The 27507-nt window shown below is 43.5% G+C and overlaps 2 protein-coding genes across 2 annotated transcripts in view; one reads left to right on the forward strand and one right to left on the reverse strand.

Moving 5' to 3' along the window:
• The window catches only part of LOC120050553 (acetyl-CoA carboxylase-like), a 59924-nt gene extending 42041 nt beyond the window's left edge, over window positions 1-17883 (forward strand). Inside the window, exons 28-53 of the mRNA XM_038997146.1 lie at window positions 365-388; window positions 997-1137; window positions 1270-1369; window positions 1672-1779; window positions 1938-1994; window positions 3903-3944; window positions 4080-4295; window positions 4609-4764; window positions 7565-7768; window positions 8062-8217; window positions 8362-8484; window positions 8626-8895; window positions 9335-9432; window positions 9566-9686; window positions 9847-9957; window positions 10510-10653; window positions 10949-11069; window positions 11274-11370; window positions 11704-11800; window positions 13225-13360; window positions 13644-13821; window positions 14013-14125; window positions 14399-14553; window positions 14969-15139; window positions 15378-15514; window positions 15617-17883. Of these exons, the coding sequence (XP_038853074.1) occupies window positions 365-388; window positions 997-1137; window positions 1270-1369; window positions 1672-1779; window positions 1938-1994; window positions 3903-3944; window positions 4080-4295; window positions 4609-4764; window positions 7565-7768; window positions 8062-8217; window positions 8362-8484; window positions 8626-8895; window positions 9335-9432; window positions 9566-9686; window positions 9847-9957; window positions 10510-10653; window positions 10949-11069; window positions 11274-11370; window positions 11704-11800; window positions 13225-13360; window positions 13644-13821; window positions 14013-14125; window positions 14399-14553; window positions 14969-15139; window positions 15378-15514; window positions 15617-15743 (3403 nt within the window). The 3' untranslated portion in view covers window positions 15744-17883. The remainder of the gene's footprint in view (window positions 1-364; window positions 389-996; window positions 1138-1269; window positions 1370-1671; window positions 1780-1937; window positions 1995-3902; window positions 3945-4079; window positions 4296-4608; window positions 4765-7564; window positions 7769-8061; window positions 8218-8361; window positions 8485-8625; window positions 8896-9334; window positions 9433-9565; window positions 9687-9846; window positions 9958-10509; window positions 10654-10948; window positions 11070-11273; window positions 11371-11703; window positions 11801-13224; window positions 13361-13643; window positions 13822-14012; window positions 14126-14398; window positions 14554-14968; window positions 15140-15377; window positions 15515-15616) is intronic.
• Window positions 17884-20279: 2396 nt separating this feature from the next.
• foxn4 (forkhead box N4) lies at window positions 20280-26797 on the reverse strand. Its single transcript, XM_038997157.1, has 9 exons — window positions 26718-26797; window positions 23584-23768; window positions 22984-23096; window positions 22740-22850; window positions 22287-22414; window positions 21954-22050; window positions 21499-21706; window positions 20689-21084; window positions 20280-20539 (listed from the first exon to the last, which is right to left on the reverse strand). The coding sequence occupies exons 1-9, from the start codon at window positions 26795-26797 to the stop codon at window positions 20280-20282; spliced, it is 1578 nt and encodes a 525-aa protein (XP_038853085.1).
• Between the last annotated feature and the right edge of the window lie 710 nt (window positions 26798-27507).

Here is a 27507-nt window from a genome sequence, read left to right on the forward strand (position 1 = left end):
CTTACAGACTGTTTTTGAAAAAAATATTTTCAAAGTGGCGCAAATTCTATTTTACTGAAAGTCGGGCCTGATTGCAGAGGCTTAACTGTTCCCTCTGCTCTCTTATTTTGTTATAAGTCAGGTTTCATGAATGCAACCTGAAAGATCACAATGGATCTCAATCACACACAGTACAGAAATACAATTCATAAGCTGCTTTGAACTTTTTAACTTTAAAATGATTTTTCATGATGATTATTAATGTGTGCAAAGCTAGAGTATGTCATAAAGTGCTTTGAAACTAATAAGAATGCAAGAGGTAAAGGAAGAGCTTTCAGGTGGATCATCCACTGCTAACATTCACCTGCCAATTGTCTGATTTCAGAGGGAGCAGCCCTACTCTGAACAGGTAGATTACAGCTCCTCCTGGCTCTGTCTGTGTATGTCTCCTAGCAATGCATGGCTTTTCCCCCTCGCTTTTTGAAACTGTAAACCTCTGCCAAAGGAATTTCTAATGTTGTGTATTGTTTGTCTTAACTTTCATAGAGATAATTAGCTTTTGGGAGGCACATTTAATTTGTCTGACCTACAGTATGCATTGTGCCTTTTAAAACCTTGTGTGATTCCTTTGTGACAAAAAGGGGATTCTGTATTCTACCAGAGGCTGATTTGACCCTCATAGGCCACTGTGGTAATCTGCCCCACCACTTTCAATCAAACACAATCAGTCAATCAGTTCATATTATGAAACGTATTATCAAAGAAAAAAAGTGTCTAGTGAACAAAGATATTGCTGTCTGTTATGCTTTGTGGAAAGACAACATGTACAGTATGCTGTTGGCATCATAATGTAAACTTGCTGTCAGTTGATCACCAGTGCCTACACTCATTTGTGTCGATGGTTGTTCACCATGCCTAGTGCTGAAGAAAAGCAACCCCCAACCTTAACTGAACATTGCTCTCTGTGCCCACCCAAAACCTACCCAGGAGTCACCAGTGTATCCTCCCTCCCCTCAGGGTGGCGATGCCGGTGAACAGCACAGGGCAGCTTGAGATGAGGCGGCAGGGTAGCGAGCTCTTCCTAGAAGGGGCACTCTCTCCCCCCTGTCAGCGCATGGGGGCCATGGTGGCCTTCCAATGTTTTGAAGACTTCAAAAGGTGAAATAACACAGAGAACAACTCTTGGGTGTCAGGTTTGCATGGTAGAAATATGTAGGCTGGGTAATATAGGGTAATAATATGCCTTGTCCTGACCTGACCAGTGTGTCCATCCGCTGGCTGTGTGTGCAGGAACTTTGACGAGGTCATCTCCAGCTTTGCTGACCCGCTCCTGGAGAGCCCGCTGTTCTCCGAGGCTTGCCCCAGCCTCTACGAGGAGGACAACTGCAAGGTGACCATGTGATGGGATCGTGTTACACAGGCTTTACAGACCTTTTGACTCTGGTGGTGTTTGCGAGCCGCCCCCAAGTGATCCCCTAAATGGACCAAAATATTAGACAGAAAATATATACTGTTTGCCTAATACTAATGATTTGTATGTTTATAATATAAGACATTTATATTATTTTGTTATCATCTATGTTAATTAACTGTACATCTCATAGAGTATCTTTAAGAGGATCATTTGGTATATAAGGGGGAAGGCTGAGATTTCTCACTAAGCTGTGATTGATTTCCCCTGCGCACCTGCAGAACATGAGGGAGAACCCCATCCATATCATCAATGTGTCCATCAAGTCGGCGGACACAGAGAATGACGATGCCTTGGTCACAGCCTTCGCTGCCTTCGCCCAGTCTAAGGTCAGCAGCACTGTTCATCCCTCCCAAACTCGCTCAGTAACATTATAGATTTCTCTCATAGGGGGGAATCTTAAAGGGGTTCACCCCTTCATTATTATCTCAGTGTCCTATGATTTCTGCACTAGGATTATACTTGATATGATCATTTCTTATTCCAGAAAGTTTTACTCTTTGAGCACGGCATCCGAAGGATCACGTTTTTAGTTGCACAGAGGGTAAGATGTTTCTACAAGACCATTTGAAATAGCCTCGTACGATCATCCTGATCTCCCAAGCTTCCATTCTGTTGCACGGGATCCATGTAGCGAAACAGAATGTAAGCTTGGAGATCAGAATGGTCATACGAGGCTACATTTGAAATTCCCTTTGTTGATGTTGAATAAAATGGTGAGTAGTACTCCGTCATCTCTTACTATTAATAAGTGTGGCTTGCAAAAGCAGCCACACTTTAAATATTGTACCACTCATTTCTGACTTCTAGTTATTCTTTACAATGCTGCTCCTCTTACACCGTTTAAGCTAGAAACGCAATTCAAACTTTAAAACAAGCAGACTGGTCTTGAATAGCGTGATTTTATACAATTTCCTATACTAATCATACTTATAAAACTTATTGAACTTCATCCACTTTCACTCTATTTCTTCAACATTCTAAAGCTTCCATTGTGACATCATGACTTCCAACATTCCATTCACTGTGAATGCAACTTTTGACACAAATCAGCTCCTTTGACCACTTCCCCAACAAGTTAGACGAAAGGTTAGAGGGTATGACATCTTGGTCAACTTCCCTGCTATTCAAATCTGAAATCAGAACAGAATTATCTGGTACTGATCAAACGTTACAGGTGTTTAAGTAACCGCATCAACAACATTTTCTCAAACTTTTTATAAACAACTGACATTTTCACCACTTTCCCAACAAGTTAGACAAAAGGTTAGAGGGTATGACATCTTGGTCTACTTCCCTGCTATTCAAGTCTGAAATCGTAACAAAAATATCTGCTACCAATCACAAGCTGATTGTCGGAGTTTAGAGTGATGAAAAGTAGCTATGTAATGTCAGCTAATAGCTCTCTCATGTCTCCTCATTGAGCATCTCAAACAGAGCCGTTACTATGAATACCAATGCATTTTAATGGAAAAAAGAGCCATAGGCTAGCTATCTAAACTTGTAGTAAGCCTGGTCAAATTACCGACCGGGTTGGAGCCCATTGATCATCCGTTATCATATTAAAAACTGCAAACATTTGACTCCCCTATGGCAAAATGTGTAGAATTGCAGGAAATGTGCTGTATAACTGCTCATTTTGTCTCCACCCCATTGCAAAATTAGTAGAATTGCATGAAGTTAGTTATAAAATTGCAAAAAAGTCTAAATTGGGATGCAAACTCAAAATTGAATACATTTCAACTCTATATCTGACAAGGTACAGGTGTCTTCTTTTTTTTAAGACCATAACCATGTGTGTGAAGTGTATACTTTTGTTTCAAAGTAGATTTGTTTAAGACTACCAAGAGACACTCTGTGTGATTTAGCCCACTGCTGTAAAAGGTTTTAAAGCCATTAGATGCAGTTAAACATAGCGCTCTTCGTTTCATTACAAGGCGACATGTTCTGTTCACTGCATTCTTTACTGTTGGAAAGTCACATAGGTTGAGTCATTGCTCTCTTTTTATTTATAAAGCTATTTTACAAAAACTCCCGCCGTACCTAACATCATTAATAACCTTCAGACGTACGAGTTACCATACCCGGTTTCAGGTATGGCTAACTCTGGTAATCTCTTCGGTCTCCTCAGAATAAATCAGCTTTTAGTTCCTTACAATCTACAGATTTTCCCAACTGCATTTTGTAAATTGTGTGCATGTTGGTATCAATGCTAAAATGCCTGCTAAAATTAAGGTTACAAAAATTGTTCAATAACTTATGATTAATGTACAATTAACTTTACATTAACTTATATTAAACTATGGCTGATAAAAGATGTAATGGAAAATTAGAACAATCCTTTCTTATTCGACAATAATATTCTCTCCTTGTTTCTGACCCTTTTCTTTTGTTTGGTGCCCTAATGAATACGACCAAGATTGATCACATTTTTCTCTCTGATTTTTACCAGAGGGAATTTCCCAAGTTCTTCACTTTCAGAGCCAGAGACGGGGTAAAAAAAAAACATATTTACACAAAATAGTTCTCACAATAACTGAACATTTGTTATACATGAACAACCTTAAAAAACTAGTAAACTATCTCTCCCTCAACCCCCCCCCCCCCCCCCTTCCTCACTCTCTCCCAGTTCCAGGAGGACCGTATCTACAGGAACCTAGAGCCTGCTCTGGCCTTCCAGCTGGAGCTGAACCGCATGCGTAACTTTGACCTGACAGCCGTGCCCTGTGCCAACCACAAGATGCACCTGTACCTGGGCGCTGCCCGTGTGCAGGAGGGTGCCGAGGTCACCGACTACCGCTTCTTCATCCGTGCCATCATCCGCCATTCTGACCTCATCACAAAGGTACAGGGGGGTGGAGTCAACGCCACACAAAGTTAAAGGGATACTTCGGGATTCTGGGAATGAGGCCCTTTATCTACTTCCCCAGAGTCAGATGAACTCATGGATACCATTTTTATCTCTGTGGCCAGTAGTATTGTAAATAAGAATTTGTTCTTAACTGACTTGCCTAGTTAAATGAAGGTTAAATAAAATACAAATCCCTTTAAAAATACATGTATTGTTTTTGTTCCCTTATATTTGAGATAAATAGTTTGTCTTGCTAAGAATAATAATTTTATTTCATAGCTCTTGCACCTCTCTCTCTCTCCTCCAGGAAGCATCCTTTGAGTACCTGCAGAATGAGGGTGAGCGTCTTCTCCTGGAGGCCATGGATGAGCTGGAGGTAGCCTTCAGTAACAATAATGTGCGCACTGACTGCAACCACATCTTCCTCAACTTTGTCCCCACCGTCATCATGGACCCCTCCAAGGTCAGTGTGCCTCCTATCTGCGCTGCTGGTTCCTCCATGATGTGCTTAGCGACAATACTTTTCGTAATATTCAATCTTTAAAGGGGCTATGTGAAACTTTTACCTCTGGGGGTGCTCCAGGGCCAAAACAGGTCACTTAAGTGAACACAAATATTGCCCAGAAATGACCTCATTGAACAGAAAAGAACACACCTCTCCAGGCCCATGAGCAAAAACATACAACTAAGGATTGTGTGGTTTCATGAATTAAGAAGCGAATAATCTTACATGATGGTGGCCTTAGTTAAAGTGGTAAATGATCTTAGAGCCAACACAGATGCCAAACAGCTCTCTGTCCTTGTATTCTTGGATTTAAGTGCTGCATTTGACAATGTTCACCATTATATCCTTCTGGACAGAATTGAGAGGTGGGTTGGCCTCTCTGGTTAGTTCTAAATTGGTTTAGGACCTACACCATATATACAAAAGTATGTGGACACCCCTTCAAATGAGTGGAAATCAGCTATTTCAGGCATACCCATTGTTGACATGTGTATAACATCGAGCACAAAGCCATGCAATCTCCATAGATAAACATTGGTATTTGAATGGTCTTACCGAAGAGCTCAGTGACTTTCAACGTGGCACCGTCATAGGCTGCCACCTTTCCAACAAGTTAGTTTGTCAAATTTCTGCCCTGCTAGAGCTGCCCCGGTCAACTGTAAGTGCTGTTATTGTGAAGTGGAAACATCTAGGAGCAACAACGGCTCAGTTGCGAAGTGGTAGGCCACACAAGCTCACAGAACGGGACCACCGAGTGCTGTAAAAATCATCTGTCCTCGTTGCAACACTCACTACCGAGTTCCAAACTGCCTCTGGAAGCAATTTCAGCACTAGAACTGTTTGTTGGAAACCCATGGAAATGGCTGAGCAGCCGCACACAAGCCTAAGATCACCATGTGCAATGCCAAGCATCGGCTGGAGTAGTGTAAAGCTCACCGCCATTGGACTCTGGAGCAGTGGAAATGCGTTCTCTGGAGTGATGTATCATGCTTCACCATCTGGCAGTTCGACGGACGAATCTGGGTTTGGCCGATGCCAGGAGAACTCTACCTACCCCAATGCATAGTGCCAACTGTAAAGTTTGGTGAAGGAAGAATAATGAATGGTCTGGGGCTGTTTTTCATAGTTCAGGCCCCTTAGTTCCAGTGGAAACCTTAACGCTACAGCATACAATGACTTCCTAGACGATTCTCTGCTTCCAACTTTGTGGCAACAGTTTGGGGAAGGCCCTTTCCTGTTTCAGCATGACAATGCCCCCGTGCACAAAGCGAGGTCCATACAGAAATGGTTTGTTGAGATCGGTGTGGATGAACTTGACTGGCCTGCACAGAGCCCTGATCTCAACCCCATTGTAGACCTTTGGGATGAAATGGAATGCCGACTGCGAGCCAGGCCTAATCACCCAACATCAGTGCCCAACCTCACTAATGCTCTTGTGGCTGAATGGAAGCAATTCACTGCAGCAATGTTCCAACATCTAGTGGAAAGCCTTCCCTGAAGAGTGGAGGCTGTTATAGCAGCAAAGGGGGGACCAACTCCATATTAATGCCCATGATTTTAGATTGAGATGTTTGACGAGCAGCTGTCCACATACTTCTGATCATGTAGTGTATTTAGGTCAAGAGTTTTTTTTTTTCTCACCCTTTTGGAGTTCCACAAGGTCGATTTTTGCATACTGTTCAGTTTATATATGTTACCCCTTGGCAGCGTAATCAGAAAGCACGGGATTGATTTTAACTGCTACACAGACGATACACAACTTTACATTTCTGTGCCACCAGAGGATTTTAGCTCCACAGTTAAATTATTAGACTGTATTAATGATTTAAATACTTGGATGGCTCACAACTTCCTCCAGCTAAATCAAGACAAGACTGATGTACTTATTATTGGAGCCAAAGCACAGAGGGGGAATCTGGCCGCATGTTTTAATTCACAGGCAATAAATATCAAACACCAGGTCCAAAAACCTAGGTGTCGTTATAGATTCTGAACTCACTTTCGAATCACACATTAGGAATGTGACAAATTGCTTTTTACCACCTGAGGAACATTGCCACGGTGCGGCCGTTTCTATCTCAGGCTGATACAGAGAGACTCATCCATGCTTTTACTACTGTAATGCTCTCCTGTCTGGTCTACTCAAAGCCGTTGTTCAACTGCAAAACATGCAGACAGAGCACACATTACACCGCTTTTAAAGTCTCTGCACTGGCTGCCTATGAGTTTTAGAATACATTTTAAGATTATTTTATTGGTTTTTAAATCAATCCACGATTGTGCACCCCAATACATATTAGACATGCTTTTAAGTTATGTACCCAGTAGGTCCCTCAGGTCCTCTAGCACTGGCCTTTTAACTACCCCAAAGCCTAGGACCAAGAGGCATGGAGAGGCAGCCTTTAGTCATTATGCCCCCAGCCTCTGGAATAGCCTGCCAGAGAACCTGATGGGAGCCAAAACTGTGGAAATATTTAAAAGAGATCTTGAAACACATTTTTAGCTTTGTTTTTTCTCATAGTGCTTTTTTAGTCTTTCAGTTTTTATTGTTATTCTTTTGTTTTTATCCTCTTATGTTTGTTGTGTAGTAAATATTTCAGTTTTTCTGTATTGTTTTTTTCCTGTGAAACATATTGCGTTGAATTCATGTTTGAAATGTGCTATATAAATAAAGCTTGATTTGATTTGACATGTGTATATGAACTATACTGTATGTGTTGCCTCTCTGTGTCCTCTCTCACCCCCTTCCCCCTTTTAGATTGAGGAGTCAGTGCACTCCATGGTGATGCGTTACGGTAGTAGGCTGTGGAAGCTCCGGGTGCTCCAGGCCGAGTTGAAGATCAACATTCGGCTGGCGCCCACCGGGACCGCCATCCCCATCCACCTGTTCCTCACCAACGAGTCGGGCTACAACCTGGACATCAGCCTATATAAGGAAGTCACAGACCCCTCAACAGGACAGGTAGGTAGATCCGGAAGAGCACTATAAACAGGATCAGCTCACTTGCTTATCGATGCCACAGGAAATTGCCACTCACATTCAGTGTGCACAGATTGGTACACACTGCACAGCCAGAGAAATGGTGTTGAATAAGCAGTGCAGGAGTAAAGATTCTACAATTAACAAAGGTTTCATAGGGCATTCATGAAGACTAGATGCTTCACAAATCGTTGATAAGAACTTTCTATTTAAGTTTCTCTATCAATTCAAAGCTATGAGCTGCTGCTGACCTCCATCTCCATTCTGATCTCTAGATCATGTTCCAGTCATACGAAGACAAGCAGGGCCCTCTGCACGGCATGCTCATCAACCATCCCTATGTCACCAAGGACCTGTTGCAGTACAAGCGCTTCCAGGCTCAGACCCTGGGCACCACCTACGTCTACGACTTCCCTGAGATGTTCCGACAGGTGGGGTCCGTCTCTCTCTCTCTCTTACTCTTTCGCTCTCTTTTTCTCTCTCTACCGCTCACTGTAAAAAAATGTTTTACTCTTGATCCTTCCTCTGTTTAAACTGTGCGGACTGTATTTATTTTTAACCCATGTGTCTCATAGGCCCTCTATAAGCTGTGGGGTCCGGGCGACAGTTACCCTAAAGACGTGCTGATGTGCACTGAGCTGGTGCTGGACCCGCAGGACCGACTGGTGCAAATGAACCGCCTGCCTGGAGACAACCAGGTAGAACACATGGCATGCTCACGTGGATTGGAAGGAACTGAAACAGAGATAAGCAGGACCCTATTTCTTTTAAATCCCCTATGTTGTCCCAAAACCACATGGCAAAATCATATACCCTTCTTCACTCTCTCTCCCTCCCAGGTGGGAATGGTAGCCTTCCGGATGCGGATGAAGACGCCTGAGTATCCGGAGGGCCGCGACATCATCGTCATCTGCAACGACATCACCTATATGATTGGCTCGTTCGGGCCCCAGGAGGACCAGCTGTTCCTGCGGGCGTCGGAGCTGGCCCGGGACGAGGGCATTCCACGTATCTACATCTCAGCCAACAGCGGGGCGCGCATCGGCCTGGCCGAGGAGATACGACACATGTTCCAGGTGGCCTGGATCGACCCCCAGGACCCTTACAAGGTGGCTTATCACCGGGCACTACTGACCAGTACACTCTATGCCAGACCATTTAACTATTGACGCGCTCAACTCAATAGTCAGTCTAAAAAGGTCTTTGGGTGCAGGGTTGAAACTTGTAAGGGCATACCATGCTGGAAAAGGGGGGGGAAAAACACTCGCTGGAAATACTCATTCAAAATGTAAATAATTTGCTGCAGCAGAGGTCATGGCAATCAAACATGTTCCTTTTCTGACTTACCAGTATTCCTTCCCTCCGCATGTGCTGGTGGCATGGTCTACTAGGTTGGACAAACAGAATTGTGATCAGAACAGTGGTTGGTGGGGCGTAATGGCATAATGTAGTCACTATCAGCCTCTACACAGTCATGCCCTGTCTCTGTCACTGTGTGAGCCCTCTTCCTTGGGACTGATGACTGTTTGTTTTATTGTGCACCTGTAGGGTTTCAAGTATCTGTACCTGACGCCCCAGGACTACACCCGCATCAGCTCCACCAACGCTGTCCACTGCCACCATGTGGAGGAGGGTGGGGAGTCCAGGTAGGACACACCCCCTTCACCTGGGGCTAGTCACCCCTTTATCAAATAGCACAGCTTACAAACACAGTTTGTTATCCCAGAGATTCGCTGACTCACTCTCTCTCATTCTCCCATCCCATTGGCTGGGCTCCAGGTACGTTATCACTGATATCATAGGGACCGAGGAGGGACTGGGGGTGGAGAACCTGAGGGGATCAGGCACCATCGCCGGGGAGACATCCCAGGCCTACGATGAGATCATCACCATCAGCATGGTCAGGAGGAGACGTCACATCACCACAACAGACACACGCATGCAGACCGCGCACACACACACACACACGTCTCTTTGTCTGGGGTTAGATACCCCAGGTGGTTAGGCCAACCATGCCTCATAGCTTATGTTAAAGCCATGTTATGTCCTGGTTACTGCAGGTGACGTGCCGTGCCATTGGGATCGGGGCCTATCTGGTGCGTCTGGGGCAGAGGGTCATCCAGGTGGAGAACTCCCACATCATCCTGACTGGGGCTGGAGCCCTCAACAAGGTATGCCTCTGTCCTGTCTGTTTGGATTCATCATGCTTTTGACACCTTGTAAGACTTTTCCAAGAAGTGAACACAGGTCCACTATTAGGATAACACAATGGTATAATGGTAATTTGAGACCATATCAGCAGTGGACTGACGAGGAATATATCAAAATATGTTTTTTTAGCTAAAATAACCCTTTAAGGAGTCTTGTATTTCAGAAATAGTGAAACTATTAAAAAATATATATATATTTTAAATAACCATTAATGCCTTCTGCTTTTCAACCACTTGGACGGCAGGTAGCCTAGTGGTTAGCGTGTTGGGCCAGTACCCCCACTGTTCCCCGGGCCGCAAAGAAGTTGATGTTGATTATTGCAAGCCCCCCGCACCTCTCTGATTCAGAGGGGTTAAATGCGGAAGACACATTTCAGTTGAAGGCATACAGTTGTACAACTGACTAGGTATCCCCCTTTCCCTGTTGCGCAGCATCCGAACAGGATGAATGTAATCCACTGGATATGTGGTGTATTTTCCGTGTCGTTGACAGTGGAGGTGTTTTCATTGCAGGTCCTGGGCCGAGAGGTGTACACCTCCAACAACCAGCTGGGAGGCGTCCAGATCATGCACAACAATGGTGTGACACACAGCACAGTGCCTGACGATTTCGAGGGTGTTTTCACCATCCTGCAGTGGCTCTCCTTTATGCCTAAGGTACATTCGAAGAAGAGAAAGAGCATCCTAGCCTGGTCCCAGATCTGAGCCCATATTCATAAAGCTTCTCAGAGTAGTAGTGCTGATCTAGGATCAGGTCCCCCCTGTTCATATATTCATTATGATCTAACAGACAAAACTAATCCTAGATCAGCAGTTCTACTCTGAGACGCCAAGTTGGCAAGACCGCACAAACAGATCTGGGACCAGGCTAAAGATGTCCCGTAAGAGGTCGAACTCGGCCGACCAACCCCCAGATAGAGGATCTCAGAACATTGTTCTACTCTGGTTTCAGAACAAGCACTCTCCGGTGCCGGTGATCCCACCCAAGGACCCAGTGGAGAGGGAGATTGAGTTCACCCCCACCAAGGCTCCCTATGACCCCCGCTGGTTACTGGCCGGGAGGCCCCACCCCAGTGAGACACACTCTGCAGCATACATAACCCTCTTAACTCTGCCCAGATTCTGTTTCCCCGTGGATATATCCCTATCGTTTTGATTCCACGGTGTAGTGTACTGTATTTTGAATCGAACCAAAACCACAACTATTTAAAGTGCATAAAAAAAATGCAATACACTTTTGGACGACTAAATCAACTCTGTTTGTGTGTTGTGTTTAGCTGTGAAAGGAGCCTGGCAGAGTGGATTCTGTGACCATGGCTCCTTCATGGAGGTACTGGGATCTTGGGCCCAGACAGTAGTGGTAGGCAGAGCCAGGTACGCACATACGCACAATAGAAACTTGTAATCCTAGAATTCTGTGATAGAAATGCTGACAGAAGACATACAGGTAAAACTTAGTCTGCAGGCACAATGCATTATGATTAAATTCAAATGCATTTTAATCCTACTAAATACCAGCCATTTTGAGTCAGTAGAAAACATTTGATACATAGAGAGAGATATTTTAAGTGTTATTATATGACATTATAAAGGTCCATACATGTTGACAATATATGTAAAGCATCATACCTACAGGATATGGAACCCCTGAGATGTTAGTGCTCGGAACGTAAATTAACAACTAACTTGTAACAAAAAACACCACAGGTTAGGAGGAATTCCTATTGGTGTCATCGCAGTGGAAACACGCACCGTTGAGGTGGCTATCCCGGCCGATCCAGCCAACTTGGACTCTGAGGCCAGAGTGAGTGGCTTAGTGTCCACATTGTACACTGAGTGTACAGAACATTAGGAACACCTGCTCTTTCCATGACACTCACCACGTGTATCCAGGTGAAAGCTATGATCCTTTATTGATGTCACTTGTTAAATCCACTTCAATCAGTGTGTAGATGAAGGGGAGAAGACAGGTTAAAGAAGGATTTTTAAGCCTTGGGATAATTGAGACATGGATTGTGTGTGTGTGAAATTCAGAGGGTGAATGGGCAAGACAAAAGATGTAAGTGTCTTTGAACGGGGTGTGGTAGTAGGTGCCAGGCTCACCGGTTTGAGTGTGTCTAGAACTGCTGCTGGGTTTTTAATGCTCAACAGTTTCCAACGTGTATCAAGAATGTGTATCAAGAAGGGTCCATCACTCAAAGGACACCCTGCCAACACGACACAACTGTGGGAAGCATTGGAGTCAACATGGGTCAGCATCCCTGTGTAATGCTTTCTACACATTGTAGACCATACCCAGAAGAATTGAGGCTGTTCTGAGGGCAAAAGGGGGTGCAACTCAATATTAGGAAGGTGTTCAAGTTTTAATGTCACTTGCACAAGTACAGTGAAATTCCTTTCTTGCAAACTCAAAACCCAACAATGGAATAATCAATAACAATGTATTACTAGAAAAACACATGAGAAATAAGAATAGGAAATATGAAATACACAAAGTAAGTAAGTAGGCACACTCTATACAGGAAATATGTAAAAAGTCAGTTCCAATACCATATTTACATGTGCAGGGATACTGGAGTGATGGAGGTAGATATGTATAGAGGTAAGGGGACTAGGCAACAGGATAGAAGATAAACAGTGTAGCAGCAGCTTGTATGTGAGTGGGTGTCCGAGTGTTTAAAGTCAGTATAAATGTATGTGCATATTATGTGTGAGAGAGTGTGTGTGGGGTGGGGGGCCCTGTGAGTGTGCATAGAGAGTGCAAAGATTGAATTAAAAGGTCAATAAAGATACATTTTTATCAGTCGTATTGCTTGGGGATAGAAGCTGTTCAAGAGCCTGTTGGTGTCAGACTTTATAGACCGGTACCGCTTGTCGTGCGGCAGCAGAGAAAATCTATGGCTTGGGTGGTTGGAGTCTGACGATTTTCTAGGCCTTCTTTTCAAACCGCCTGATATAGAGGTCCTGGATGGCAGGGAGCTCGGCCCCAGTGATGTACTGTCCGCACAACCCTCTGTTTTGTACACTCAGTGTATGTTGTGTCTTTTAATGATTACGTAATGGACCTGCTTGTGTCATATGCCAAGGTGACGTGTTAGTAAGCCGTCATTAATAAAGTATTGATGCCTTCGATCATTTAGAAAAGAAAAACATGATCTGACAAGGTAACACAGACTCAAATGACAGCTACACCAGAGTGTAATATCCATCTCTGTGTGTTTCTCTCAGCTGGTGCAACAGGCTGGCCAGGTGTGGTTCCCGGACTCAGCCTTTAAGACGGCCCAGGCCATCCGTGACTTCAACCGTGAGCGGCTGCCTTTGATGGTGTTCGCCAACTGGAGAGGCTTCTCCGGGGGAATGAAGGGTACAGACTGGCCGACATGGGTTCAAATACAACATAAAATAATTTCAAATACTGTATCTGTGCTTGATTGAGCTTGCCTGTTTTAAGGGAACCAATAGAAAAGTCTAGAAAAGTACAAAGAATGCCCATCTGGCAGATAAAAGTAAAGCTCAAAATATAAAAAATATTTCAAATAGTATTTGAACCCAGGTCTGGTACTGACTGGAACAATAACTGCCACTAAAACACCCCAGCATTTATAGAATAAAATACAACCACAAGTGCAAGTCCGTTTCTCTCTCAGACATGTACGACCAGGTGCTGAAGTTCGGTGCCTACATCGTGGATGGCCTGCGTGAGTTTCGCCAGCCCGTGTTGATCTACATCCCGCCGCACGCCGAGCTGAGAGGGGGATCCTGGGTGGTGATCGACCCCACCATCAACCCTCTGTGCATGGAGCTCTACGCAGACAAGGAGAGCAGGTGGGCCTTTTTACATTTACACAGGAGAGAAGCTTCCCTGCAATGTGAATGAGTTGCTCTCTTACCCTCTCTCTCTTCCTCTCTTCCTCTTTACCCTCCCCTTATCTTCCCTCTCCTCTTCTCTCTCTCTCTCCCCCTCTTCTCTCTGTCTCTCTCTCTGTCTCTTTGTCTCTCACTCTCACCCTGTCCAGGGGTGGTGTGCTCGAGGCAGAGGGCACTGTTGAGATCAAGTATCGCAGAAAAGACCTGTTGAAGACCATGCGCCGAATCGACTCAATCTACGCCGTTCTGGCTGAACAGCTTGGTAAACTCTTACAACAGTACCTGTAGTTCCACCCATATGTACAATAGGCATCATCTTTTCTTTTCATTAGCATTATAACAATTGTTGAAGTTTTTGCATGTTTAGAGTAAAAGGGGTTTGTCAACTATTAAAAAAAACAACTGGGTCATTAGGCACCAAACAAAAATAATCAGACTGAAACAGGATAAGACTACCTGGACTTGTCCAATAAGAATCACACATTTTCTGCTTTCCATTGGAGACACTGGCTGAATAATCCTCTTGACTGACCAGGTACACCCGAGCTGACGGACAAACAGCGGCGGGACCTGGAGGCCAAACTGAGGGCCAGAGAGGAGTTCCTACTGCCCATTTACCACCAGGTGGCAGTGCAGTTTGTGGACCTCCATGACACTCCTGGTAGGATGCAGGAGAAGGGCGCCATCACGGTAAGAATCAACTTTCCTCTCTGTATTTTGCAACAACACTCTCTGTGTTATGATAGTCAATCAAACAAGAGAAGGTCCCAGAGCCAACACTGCAAAATAAAGTTGAAGGAAAATACAAAGGGAGCACATGGGCTGGCAGGAGATGCATGTGTCGTGCACAGTCCTATTCTCTGTACCTGCAATGGGACAGGGGCATCAGTGTCCCTCCCTCTCACTGTATTGTCTGTGTAACCCGGTGGTTGGTCTGTGTAACCCGGTGGTTGGTCTGTGTAACCCGGTGGTTGGTCTGTGTAACCCGGTGGTTGGTCTGTGTAACCCGGTGGTTGGTCTGTGTAACCCGGGGTTGGGTCTGTGTAACCCGGGGGTGGTTTGTGTAACCCGGGGGTGGTCTGTGTAACCCGGTGGTCACATGCAGGACATCCTGGACTGGAAGAACGTGCGGAGCTTCTTCTACTGGCGTCTGCGGCGCCTCCTGCTGGAGGGCGTGGTGAAGTGTGAGGTCCTGCAGGCCAACCCAGAGCTGAGTGACGGACACATCCAGTCCATGCTGCGCCGCTGGTTTGTGGAGACTGAGGGAACAGTCCAGGTATGGACGTCACAACTTAATGTCTCCATTCATGTCATACAAGTGGTGTTATGCTATTATAGTGTAGCAGCCCTGTCTGAAACATGTAATCCTAATTGTCACCCTCTGACCATAAGGAGTTATTTTTGGTCCATATGTTTAAGATGTTGGTTTACTGCGTGGGAGACACCAATCTATTTCACTCCAATCCGTTGTGTGTAGAAGTGTTTTAGAGTGAGATTCTGTGCCTCATTTCCAGGCGTACCTTTGGGACCACAACAAAGCGGTGGTGGAGTGGCTGGAGAAACATTTGACCAAAGAGGACGGCACACGATCAGCCATCAGAGAGAACATCAAGTACCTGAAGAGGGACCACGCCTTAAAACACATCCGCAGGTATATATATAATGTACACACACGCATGCACTTGAATGTACTGTGTGTATATGCTAGCAACTACCAGTAATCCTATTGTGTATACTGTGTCTGTTATTCTAGCCTGGTGCAAGCCAATCCTGAGTTGACCATGGACTGCATCATCCACATGAGCCAGACCATCACTCCGTCCCAGAGGGCCAAGATTTCCCACCTGCTGGCCACGATGGACGGCACGGCTCCCAGTTAAACTCTAGGTCTGAGCTGAGCTGCCTGACGCCTTACACAAGACATCCGTGTAGTTGTACCATACGAGAGAGACTAGAGAAGTAGACGTGTGGACCCTAGGGCCAGCATCTTCTCCAGTGCATCCTACTTTCTGTTGTAATCAGGTGAGCTAATAAAGCTAAGAAGACTAAAGCTTGTCTTATTCTCAGGGTTAGGGCTAGTTAGTGCTACTCACACACTGTAACCAGGCACAGCAGAGATTCACCCTGCCACTATATACTGCACATGTACTACATGCTGTGATTGGACATGTTTAGGATGTTCCAAGCAGGCCTGGGTTCAAATACTATCTCAGATCATTTCAAATACTGTATTTGAGCTTGTTTGAGCTTGCCTGTTCCAATGGAACCAATAGAAAATGATCAAAGGTACAAACCCCACCCACCTGACACTACAGGCAGGCAAACAAAACGGTCTGGTTCCATGTAGTGGTTGACATTGCTGTGATCAGAGGGAACCACCACTTCTTGCTGGCATTTCAAATTCACATTATCAATAGGATGGGAAAACCCATTTGTTTCAAAAATGTAACATCTAAAAACATTAATTGAATGGATTGAACCATGGGCCTTTTTGTCAGTATTCTAATAAAGATTCTCATTGCTATCCTCTGAATGTACGACATACTGTACGAAGAGGAATTTTCTGTTTTCTTTCCCTAATTAAACCAAAGGTTAGTTTTAAGTCAGTGTAGTCTTTAAAAGCCTAACCGTGTGAAATTTGAAAGTCAGGTAAAAGCTTTTTTTGTACTTAACGTTACCACCAGTGTTTATTCTTGTGCCCTTGAATTTCTTTCTTTGTATTATTGGTGTTTGACTGAATTAGAAATACACCTGTGTTTTTCCTGAGTCATTTTATTTGTATTTTTTTGTTTCCATCTAATTGGCGACAGATTTTCATGCCAATATTCTAAAATCAGCATGTGCATTTTCCCACCAGAGTTGTGTTAACATCAAATTGACTTGTTGTGGATAAAAGGCTCTGCGTGATGAGGTATGCACAAAAAAATTACTTTTGCTGTTAAAATCCCATTTACCCCCCCCCCCAAAAAAAAGAAATACAAGTTAAATGGGTTTCTGTCGGATTTTCAACTTTACTGATGGTTTTCTCACTTTTTTTTGTTATATAGCGAATGTGCTCATTCGGGTCGAATAATTTGCATGTTAGCCAACAACTCGCAGATATACAGTGCAGGTAGGCTAGCCTACATGGACAAAATGAGCAAGATTATTTTGATTTGTCAAACAGCAGCCAATCATTGATTATCATGTCACCAGAATAAGACCCTCGATATTTATTGGAAAGTAGCATCAAGCTCATCACCGTGCACTTTCACCACCCCGTGAAGTTCATCATTTATTTAATCTATAGCCTAATTAACTGCATGCTTTCCCAAAGAGTCTAGTGTGAGGACGACACAACATGTCATCACGTGACTCCAAGTTTACTTTGATATGATGGTTATTATAGCAATATTTTCGCATAAAGGCATTTTCACCGCCGTTTCTCACATAATACATTTTACCGACACAAAAATAACCCACTTTATAATAACCCTGTATTTTGTTTTGTCGACATTTGTGAAGTTTACCTACAAATTTGCGTCAGGCCTGTTGTCACCTTTTTTATCCAACATGTACTTTACTCGCATAAAAAGGTTGGATGGAAACCTGGTTATTGATGGTGTATACATGGTGTGTAGTCTGGCTGAACAATCTAAATGCCAGTAGATAAATTCACACCCTTAGTATTTGTATGGTGCTCATTTGGAACAAATGGACACCTAAAGAAGATCATGATTTCTGCTATCTTTTTGTATGTGATATGAATACGTGTACATGTTTTCATTGTGTTTAATATAATTCTGATTGTTGCTTAAACTCAGGTGAACAGGGGCAGACAACAGTACAATGGATAAATGACAAAATTGTAACCGAGAGACCCCAAGCTATTCTCCTGCTGTTGCCTTCAACAAAATATCAGATATCCATTTGAAATTGTGTCAATAATATATATAAAATATCTGCTATTTTGTGTATGTAACCCTAATAGGAGGTAAAGTAAATAAATGTAATGAATCTATTTTCAGCACGAAACTGAAACTGATTTACCCATTGTGATTTTATTGTTTTTGTGTAATTTTAAAGTACATGTAGCCTGACAGCCTTTAGTCATAAAAAATCATGTGAATACTTCAATGATGAATTCAGAATTTGACTGATTTTAGCATATTTTCCAATGCTGACCTGTTTTGGAATGTATGGGTAAATACTGTTTAAGAAACTAAAGCTTTTCCGTGGAGATAGAAGGGATTTGAAACATACAAATATATACAGTAAACCGTGTTTGATAAATTCCTCCCTTTCTCCAATATAAATAAAACATCACAGTAATACTTCCTACGATGATACAGACAACAGATAAAGAACAGGGAACTTAACAATATCATGGTAAGGCTGACAAACACAGGAATGCCAATGGTACAATAACTAGCAGATGGTAAGTTAGTAGTTGGTGTACTACAGGGTAGCACAGCTCTTGAGTCTTTGCTTGGCAGAGTTCCACCAGAGATGTCGGTATATTTTAGTCAATTTGCTCCTAATTTGAGTTTCCCTCTTAGCCGCCATTGGTTACTCCTCTTGCTTACAGTACACAGTACCTTCGGAAAGTATTCCGACCCCTTGACTTTTTCTACATTTTGTTAAGTTACAGCCTTATTCTAAAATGTATTAAATATTATTATTTTTTCAGCAATCTACACTCAATACCCCATAATGACAAAGCGAAAACAGGTTTAAGATTTTTTTGCAAATGTATATAAAAAAAAAACAGATACCTTATTTACATAAGTATTAAGACCTTTTGCTATGAGACTTGAAATTGAGCTCAGGTGCATCCTGTTTCCATTAATCATCCTTGAGATTTTTCTACAACTTGATTGGAGTCCACCTGTGGTAAATTCAATTGATTGGACATGATTTGGAAAGGCACACACCTGTCCATATAAGGTCCCACAGTTGATAAGAAATGTTTTTTGGCAATAAACAAGCGAAGGAATTGTCTGTAGATCTCCGAGACAGGATAGTGTCGAGGCACAAAACAAGGGAAGGGCACCAAAACATTTCTGCAGCATTGAAGATCCCCAAGAACACAGTGGCCTCCATCATTCTTAAATGGAAGAAGTTTGGAACCACCAAGATTATTCCTAGAGCTGGCCGCACGGCTAAACTGAGCAATCGGGGGAGAAGGGCCTTGGTCAGGGAGGTGACCAAGAACCTAATAGTTACTCTGACAGAGCTCCTCTGTGGAGATGGGAGAACCTTCCAGAAGGACAGCCATCTATGTAGCACTCCACCAATCAGGCCTTTATGGTAGAGTGGCCAGACGGATGCCACTTCTCAGTGAAAGGGCACATGACAGCCCGCTTGGAGTTTACCAAAAGGCACCTAAAGACTCTCAACAAGATTGTCTGGTCTGATGAAACCAAGATTGGCCTGAATGCCAAGCGTCACATCTGGAGGAAACCTGGCACCATCCCTATGGTGAAGCACGGTGGTGGCAGCATCATGCTGTGGGGATATTTTTCAGCAGCAGGGAGACTTGTCAGGATCTAGGGAAAGATGAACGGAGCAAAGTACAGAGAAATCCTTGATGAAAACCTGCTCCAGAGCGCTCAGGACCTCATACTGGGGTGAAGGTCCACCTTCCAACATGACAATGACCCTAAGCACACAGCCAAGACAATGCAGGAGTGGCTTCGGGGCAAGTCTCTGAATGTCCTTGAGTGGCCCAGCCAGAGCCCGGACTTGAACCCGATCTAACCTCTCTGGAGAAACCTGAAAAGAGCTCAGCGACGCTCCCCATCCAACCTGACAGCTTGAGAGGATCTGCAGAGAAGAATGGGAGAAACTACCCAAATACAGGTGTGCCAAGCTTGTAGCGTCATACCCAAGACGACTCGATGCTGTAATCGCTGCCAAAGGTGCTTCAACAAAGTCCTGAGTAAAGGGTCTGAATATTTATGTAAATGTGATATGTCCATTTATTTATTCTTTTAATTAGCTAAATTTTCCCAAAACCTGTTTTTGTTTTGTCATTATGGGGTATTGTGTGTAGACTGATTTAATCAATTTTAGAATAAGGCTGTAACGTAACAAATTGTGGGAAAAGTCAAGGGGTCTGAATACTTTCCGAAGACCCTGTATGTGTGTGGTTTTAAAATTATTTTGATCAAATCAGTCTCCAAACGGACCTCTTTCTCACATCTGAAGTAGTGGCTTGGGGATGGCAACACAAGTTACACTGTCATTGTGGACAGAGAAAACCAATGAGGGTTCACGCTTTTCAGTCAAAGAAGATGTGGGGGGGTTTTTGGTGCCAGGAGTGAGCTCGACAAGTAGAGCCACTGTGCAAAACAAAAGAAGGTATTTTGATTCTGTTGGTGATGCATCAGTACAGCTCTATCTTTGACTTCCACTCTGTGGTGGGGATGTTTTCATTAAAGCAGGGCCGTGATGGGCTTGCTGTTGCCTGGCGTGCCCATGTACTGGGAGGAGAGGGCGTCCAGGGCGGCGTATGAGGTGAACAGTCCTGTCGCCTGCAGGTCTGAGAAGGGCATGCTGCCTCCACTGGAGACAGGAGGGAGGCTGCCGGTCATGGCGCCCAGGTCACAGTCAGACAAACGCAGGGGAGAGTTACTGAAGGTGCCCAACGCTTCCAGGTTAAAGCTGTCGTCTTTCATCTCCTCCCACAGGTTACCTGAGGACAGAAGGAACTCATTTTGTCACGTCAATGGTCATCACTGCTTCTAAGAGACAAGAAAATGGCCAACTCCAGTGCAAGTAACATTGGTTTGAGGATTGTTCAATTAGTATATCATGTTGTGACTAGGTGCTATAGCTACCCACCTTGTAGAGCGAAGTCCATGATGCTGGGGTCCAGTGCGTCCACCTCTGCGTTGACGTCACCGTGGAGACTGTAGAAGTCATGAGGCTGCTTGCCGGGATGCTCGGTGGAGAGAGGGCTGTGGGAGAGGTCAGGAACGGTGTGGAGGGGGGGTTTATGGGCGGGGGATACCGAGGCCAGCCTGGCCTGGGTATTGGCCTGGAGCTGGGCATGAAGCTGGTGGTGCTGGTGCATGGGCAGGCACTGCAGGGACAGGGTGACCACGGGCTGGGGTTGCATCTGGCCTGGGACAGGCAGGGTTAGGCCGGACGGACAGCTGGGGAGACGGGTCATCCCGGGGTCCATGGGCTTTCGTCTGCAGCTCTCTGGGCGGTCCGTGATCAGCTTGTCCAACTCATCTGACAGAGAGAGAAAAACAGTGCAGATTAGCAGCTGATGACAGACTGATAACTGTCCATTTAAAACAAACTTAGCAGATTCTTTCTCTGTAATGCTGCTTATCGCAGACCACAGAAATGTAGCATATTAGTGTCAATTGGAACATAACCAACTGTACTGTAGCCGTGACAGTTGCCACATAGACATATAAAACTGAGGGGGAATAATCATCTTCATTGGTGGAGGGTCGTGTTCTTCATTGATGGGCCGTGTTCAATAGAGCACACAGAATCTTTCAAAAACATTTTGCAAAGGATAACAAAAATGAGTTCAGGTTGTTCCTCCCGGTTTCAGTCCCTTTTCCTCTATTTTGTGCCTATTGAACAGGATCCAGGTTGTGTGTGAATAGACCTCAGTCAGCCCTGTGGTCTCACCTGGGTTGGCCATGCTGCGACGGATGGCTGGCAGGTCCTTGCGCTTCCACTTCTGCATCTCCTCCTCCATCTTGTCGATCTTGGCCGGGTTCAGGGCCCAGAGGCAGCCCTTACGTGAGGAGCCGCTCATTTTGTTCTCCACCTTCTCAAAGCACTTGTTTAGAGACAGGTTGTGTCGGACTGAGTTCTTCCATCCGTCTGGTGCTGTCTACAGGGAAAACAACCCCAAGGAGAGGAAGGAGACATTTAAACGACTTACTAAACACAATGCTAACTTCCATGCAACATATCTGCTTCCCCAATCCCTATTGAATATTAGGCCAGTTTTCTGGACCCGGTCCTGGACTAAAAAGCATGTTCAATGGTGATTCTTCATTGAGCATGCTTTTTATTCCAGGGTTAGGCTTAAACTGGGTCCGAGAAACCAGCCCTTAGAGGATCTGCTCAAGTCTTACCTTAAAGTAGGGGAAATGCTCCTTCATAAAGCTGTAGATCTCGCTGACAGGGAGACTGCCCGTCTTGCTGTTCTTCAGAGCCATAGCAATCAAACAGCTGAGGATGGATCAAAGAAGAAGGACAATATTACCATTTAGTTATAAATCTAGGAAGTAAATACATTACATATGGTTGATAATTAGACCAGGGTGTTGTTCATTAGGCACCAAAGGGAAGAAAATGGACTTAAACGGGGAACTACTGAACTTGTAATTTTCCTTTGTGTGCCCTAGTGAACATGACCCGGGCAATACAATACTACTGTAATGCCCCTTGGCCCAGGGGAGGCTTACCTGTAGGAGTAGATGGGCTTGGGGAAAGACTTGGGCTGTAGGTCCTGGTTTTGTGGAGCCAGGCGCGGCTGTGTGAACAGGTTTTGGTTGTTGAAGGAAACATTGCTATAGAACCCAGCAGGAGAACACTGAGAGAAAATGAGAGAACAATCTAGAATATTTGTAATGTATATTATTTATTTTAAATAAAAATGGTGTTTTAATTAATGCCATATAAACATCAAACCCTCAATCAGCAGTAGGCCATAAACTCATAGAATAATCTCTAACACTACATTAAGTTGCTCATATACCCATGTAGTAACACTGTATTTACGCTAACAATACTGTATTAATAGGTTGTTACATTGTCATTTACTAAATACTCTAACAATACTATGTAACTATATGTAACAATTCATGTCTAATTCACAAACTGTATCCACAGCCCAGTTGTAGGGATGACGTAGTTACCTGCTGGCTAGCCTGGGTCAGAGTGAAAACTTGTTGGGCTGTAGGTTGGTAGGCAGAGGCAGGGCATTGGTACACCGGGGAGGGCTCCCCATTCATGGAGAATGGAGACATCTGTGGAATAGACCCAGGGCAACTTTAGTATATTTACTATATGATTTCATTTAACTAGAGAATAAGCACTGATTAATAAAACAGTTTGGATAAATCATATATGTATTTTTTAATGTCAGGATGCATAACTTACATTTCCGCTGTGGGCGGTGATGACGTTAATTCCCAGGGGGCTGTGCTGCATGTTGCTCTGTAGGTGGATCATGGCTCCCTGTCCCCCTGCCATGGTCATGCTGTTCAGTTGAGCTGTGAGGAAGGAAGCAGTACAAAATCCAGGTCAGTCTTCAATCTCCACACATCGGCCCTGTTCCAATACTTTAGAAATGCATCCTTCCTCCAGGTAAGCACAAGTGATTGGATAGGGCTGAGCAAGGCTACCACCCTATTACGTTCACCAATTTAAGTATTTGGATACATGATTGTGCTTCAAGGAAGATAAGAAGGAAGGATGCATTTGTAAAGCATTAAGACAGGGTCCATGGCCCTATCAAGTATCAGTATAGGCCCAGGTCTATATCCCCGTATACTGTACTTTAATCATTCTATTGGTCTTGCCAGTCTCATTAGCCAGGTTGGCAGTTATGTTTCCAACTGTAATCATTTTGATCAATTTGTCCTCTTCAGCATCAGAGCCCAGAAGCACTCCTGAACTATCCAATCAGAGCGTGTGTGTGGATTTGAAATGGTGCAGGCTCCCCCAATTGGCGTGTGTGTGTGTTTTTGTGTGTCTCACCTGTCTGCTGCTCAAGCAGGCTGCCCCCCTGCCCCTGGGAAGGCCCGTTGAAGTCTCCTCCGCCACCACCGCGACCATCGGCCATCTGCTGCAGCCGGGGAACATCTACAGATGTGAGCCATGACAGAGACTGCAGTTCCCCAGGGAGATCCTCTTGAAGCTGGGAGGGGTCTGTGGTCAGAAGTCTGCAGGGACGGGCCACAAGCAACACAACCACTCATATACACAGCCTAGCATACAACTGTAGGATATATCCAGACCTGGGTTCAAATACTAGTTGAAATCATTGTTGCCATGGAAGCAAAAAATAATAATCCCAAAAGTACAAACCCCAAAACAAATGTGTAAGTACCAGCTTTATAAATAGTATTCATACTATTCAGGTCTGGTTATATCTAGGGCAAATAAATAGGACACTGACTGAACAGACATGTATTCCATTAAACCTAAAGTAATGCATCCAACATTGGATTGGGAGAAGTGAAAATGAATCATAATCCAGGAGTATAATCTTATCTGAGATTTACCACAAGTATATTATAGAGTGCTATTTGATTAGCTAATTACTGTAATAGTAACATTATGTATAAAAAGCCAACATTCTCGTTATTATTAATCCCTCTTCAGTAACTTGCTTATGACCTTATCAACAATTTTAATGTTCTCATCTACTTCCTGAGTTTTAGGAAATACAAATAAAAATAAGTGATTACTAGATTTGCAACATAACCACCACCTAATGATGATTAAGTTGTGTCAACAATTAATTCCCATACCTGCGTACATTATTGGTTAATGTACTGCTTAATTTCTGCTTAATCGGGGCATAGGGTGCCAATCAGCTTTTGCTCATTATTTATTTTAAGACAGGAGGGCTCTGCAGGGAGAAAAGAGAAGAATCCTCTCCAGTCGTCTCTCCACACACTTACTGTAGAATAGTTCAGTAATTGGGGTTGCTATGACGACACTCACTATTCAGTTACTTTGTGGGTCTGGAGACTGTAGGATCCCCCGCTCCCCACCCCACCCCAACTGCAAACAAAATCACCCCTACATCAGGTGACTACAATCTCCCTCTACCCATTGGCTGAATCATAAGTAAACAGCGCATGAGATCATTTGAAAATATGGGAGAGCGGCACATGTCGCTCTGCAACAGTTGGCCTTGTCTATTGAAAAATTATCACCTATTGTGTCCCAAACGACAAATCTGTCCAGTGGCACGTGGCTCTATTGTTTCCACCCAGACCCTTCCTTGATTGTCTGCCGTTTTTTTTTTACCAGCCCTTGCATTAATCTGTTGGAATGACAGCCCTCACACAAGAGGGACAAATAGGATGCCATCTGCTTCCCTGTCCCTTTCCACCCTCTCCCCTCACACTGTCCCCCCTCCCTCCACCCAGAAGGCCAGTAGACGGGGCCCTAGGGGACTGAGGGAGGAGGGTGGGGTTGATGGAGGTCAGGCCACACTGCTCACTCAGCCTGTCACCTGAATAAATGACATTTCATCCAGAGCTTTGCCTTGGCACAAGGCTTTGGACACCTTGACTGCATGTGCTAGTAAAGGCTTGTGAATAACCGTCTCTTTCAAAGCAGAGTGACAGACGCTCCTGTGAAACTGTACACCACAGGCACCTCCACAGACACCTATTTCTACTTGAGATTTGTAGTATGAGCTCCCTCTACCCCCAAAAAGGACACATGCACACATGCCTACATACATGCACACACACGCATGTTTTCTCTCTTAAAAAAACACACACACAAAAAAACTACAAATATATGCCTCACCACCTGTAACCCTGAGTTAAGGCTTAATCCAAATAGGTAAAACGCATTTTAGAGAGCACTAGTTCCAATGGAAGCATATACCAACAAGATTACTATTTTGGTCTTATTAAGGGATGTTCAACTCAATACAACCTAACATGATCTGCCATTTACCTTGGCTGTAGTCGGATCCCCAAGACACTTTTTTGGATATGTATTTGCCTTCTTTTACTTAGGTATTTGATAGTCATTGTGTTTTGTCAGTATTAACATAGGGTTCCATTCATTCTGAAATATGTCTAAAACACCTTACAAACAGACCAATCCAACTCATATTACAGCAGTATCCTTTCCGGAAGGACATGTCTGAACTTTATTGGGGTTCAATCCAATTTTGAATGTTGTCATTGAGTTGCATCAAAGCAAAATCTGAAAGTGGATTAGGCCTATAACATGATAACGTGACTTTTCAAAAATCTAATGTAGACACGACCTTCAGAAAGGGTACATTTGTAATATAGGATTTGGGTGTTTGTATGGTGTTTTGGCAAACATTTCTAAATGAATGAGGAATTGACTACAGCCAAGGTACAAAAATCATGTTAGGTTGTATTTGAGAACATAAATATCCCATCAACGATTAGTGGGATTTGATCAAAACATTTAAACTTGATTGGAAACAGTCATAGCCTGCCTATAACACATTTTATATGTAAAACACATTCTTAATGCTTTTTAATTTTTGCCTGAAAATCTCACAAGCATCTCTAGGCCTAGGCCAATCACCCTAAATATTTTTACAGCAATTAGGATGCCTCTTCCCTATACACCCCCACTTAACCCACAATAAAGAGCATGTTCAACGAGGCACGGCATGCTGGTCTATAGTGTCCCTCGTCTAGCACAAGCCGCACAAGCTTTCCCAGAGGTTCAATACTACACAGACCCCACTCCCACCTCCTCCTAATTGAGAGCCACTTCTCCTCGCTAGTGGCCCGGAGAGCCCCATCTCCCCCTTGGAGCCGGCGGGCCAAGAGGCTCAGTCTCACTGTGTGCCGGCAGCGGGAGTGTAAACAGAGCTGATGGTTTCTGACAGATCCATTCAGACAAAATCATTTATTCTTAGGTAGTGTTTTTTTCTTCCCCTTTTTCATACACCACCTCCCTTCACTGAAAGAGCTGTCCATCTACCGTTGGATTAAAACTACAGTATAGGGAGATTTTGGAAAATATATATTGGAGTTATCCTTATACTTAAACCTTTTGAATCATATTTGCATTTTTTTTGTTAAGTGGAGCCAACTTTACAAAGATACAACTTTGATCAAAAAGCTTATCATTGCAATTCACAAATCCAGTCTTACCTGTAATCTTGTGGAGAGGGATGATGACCTGAATTTTCTAGAACTCCTGACATCCTGGATGTAATTCCACTTTCTATCATTTCCTGGGATATTTGATAATGCTGCAACAAGGAAAAAGTGCCTCTGCATAAGACATCTAGGCTTCAATACTTGATGTCATTTAGGTCTAGACCTTTTTTTTTTTTTTTTACTGACCTAACCATTTTAATTTTGTTTCCTTGTTTTGTCTACTCATTATATAGGCTATTATAATGACCTTCAGATAAATAAAATATTAGCACATCAAACAGACTACTTATGGAGGAAAATAAGTATTTATATTGTGTATTATATAGTATTATGTACTACATTAATCATATAGGTTACAATGAATGCACTATTTAAAAAAAATCTGAATCTGATTATGACCAGTTAATAACAATAATGATATAAGCTAATGACAATCATATCAGCTATCATGGAAAAAACATAACAATTGCAAATTAAAATAGACAACAAACAATGTTTTTATACACAAGTTACAGGGGTATTATATGTAGGCCTATGCTTCAAAATAATATAACATTGACGTTTTACAATAGAGAAGTCAAATGGATTGCTTTTTAATAAGCATTACAATTGACAAGGTTATTTATTAACCTTTTTTTACTGATTAAAAAAAACTACTTTTTGTGCAATCCCAAAATATAGCAGCGTTTCCCACCCTTTCTGAAATAACAATGACACAAAAATGAAAAGTTCTCTAATTTAAATAATCCCCTCTCACTCAAAGTATCATAACTATTTGCTG

The sequence above is a fragment of the Salvelinus namaycush genome, chromosome 1, assembly GCF_016432855.1.
Source record: "Salvelinus namaycush isolate Seneca chromosome 1, SaNama_1.0, whole genome shotgun sequence".
NCBI classification, from domain to species: domain Eukaryota; kingdom Metazoa; phylum Chordata; class Actinopteri; order Salmoniformes; family Salmonidae; genus Salvelinus; species Salvelinus namaycush.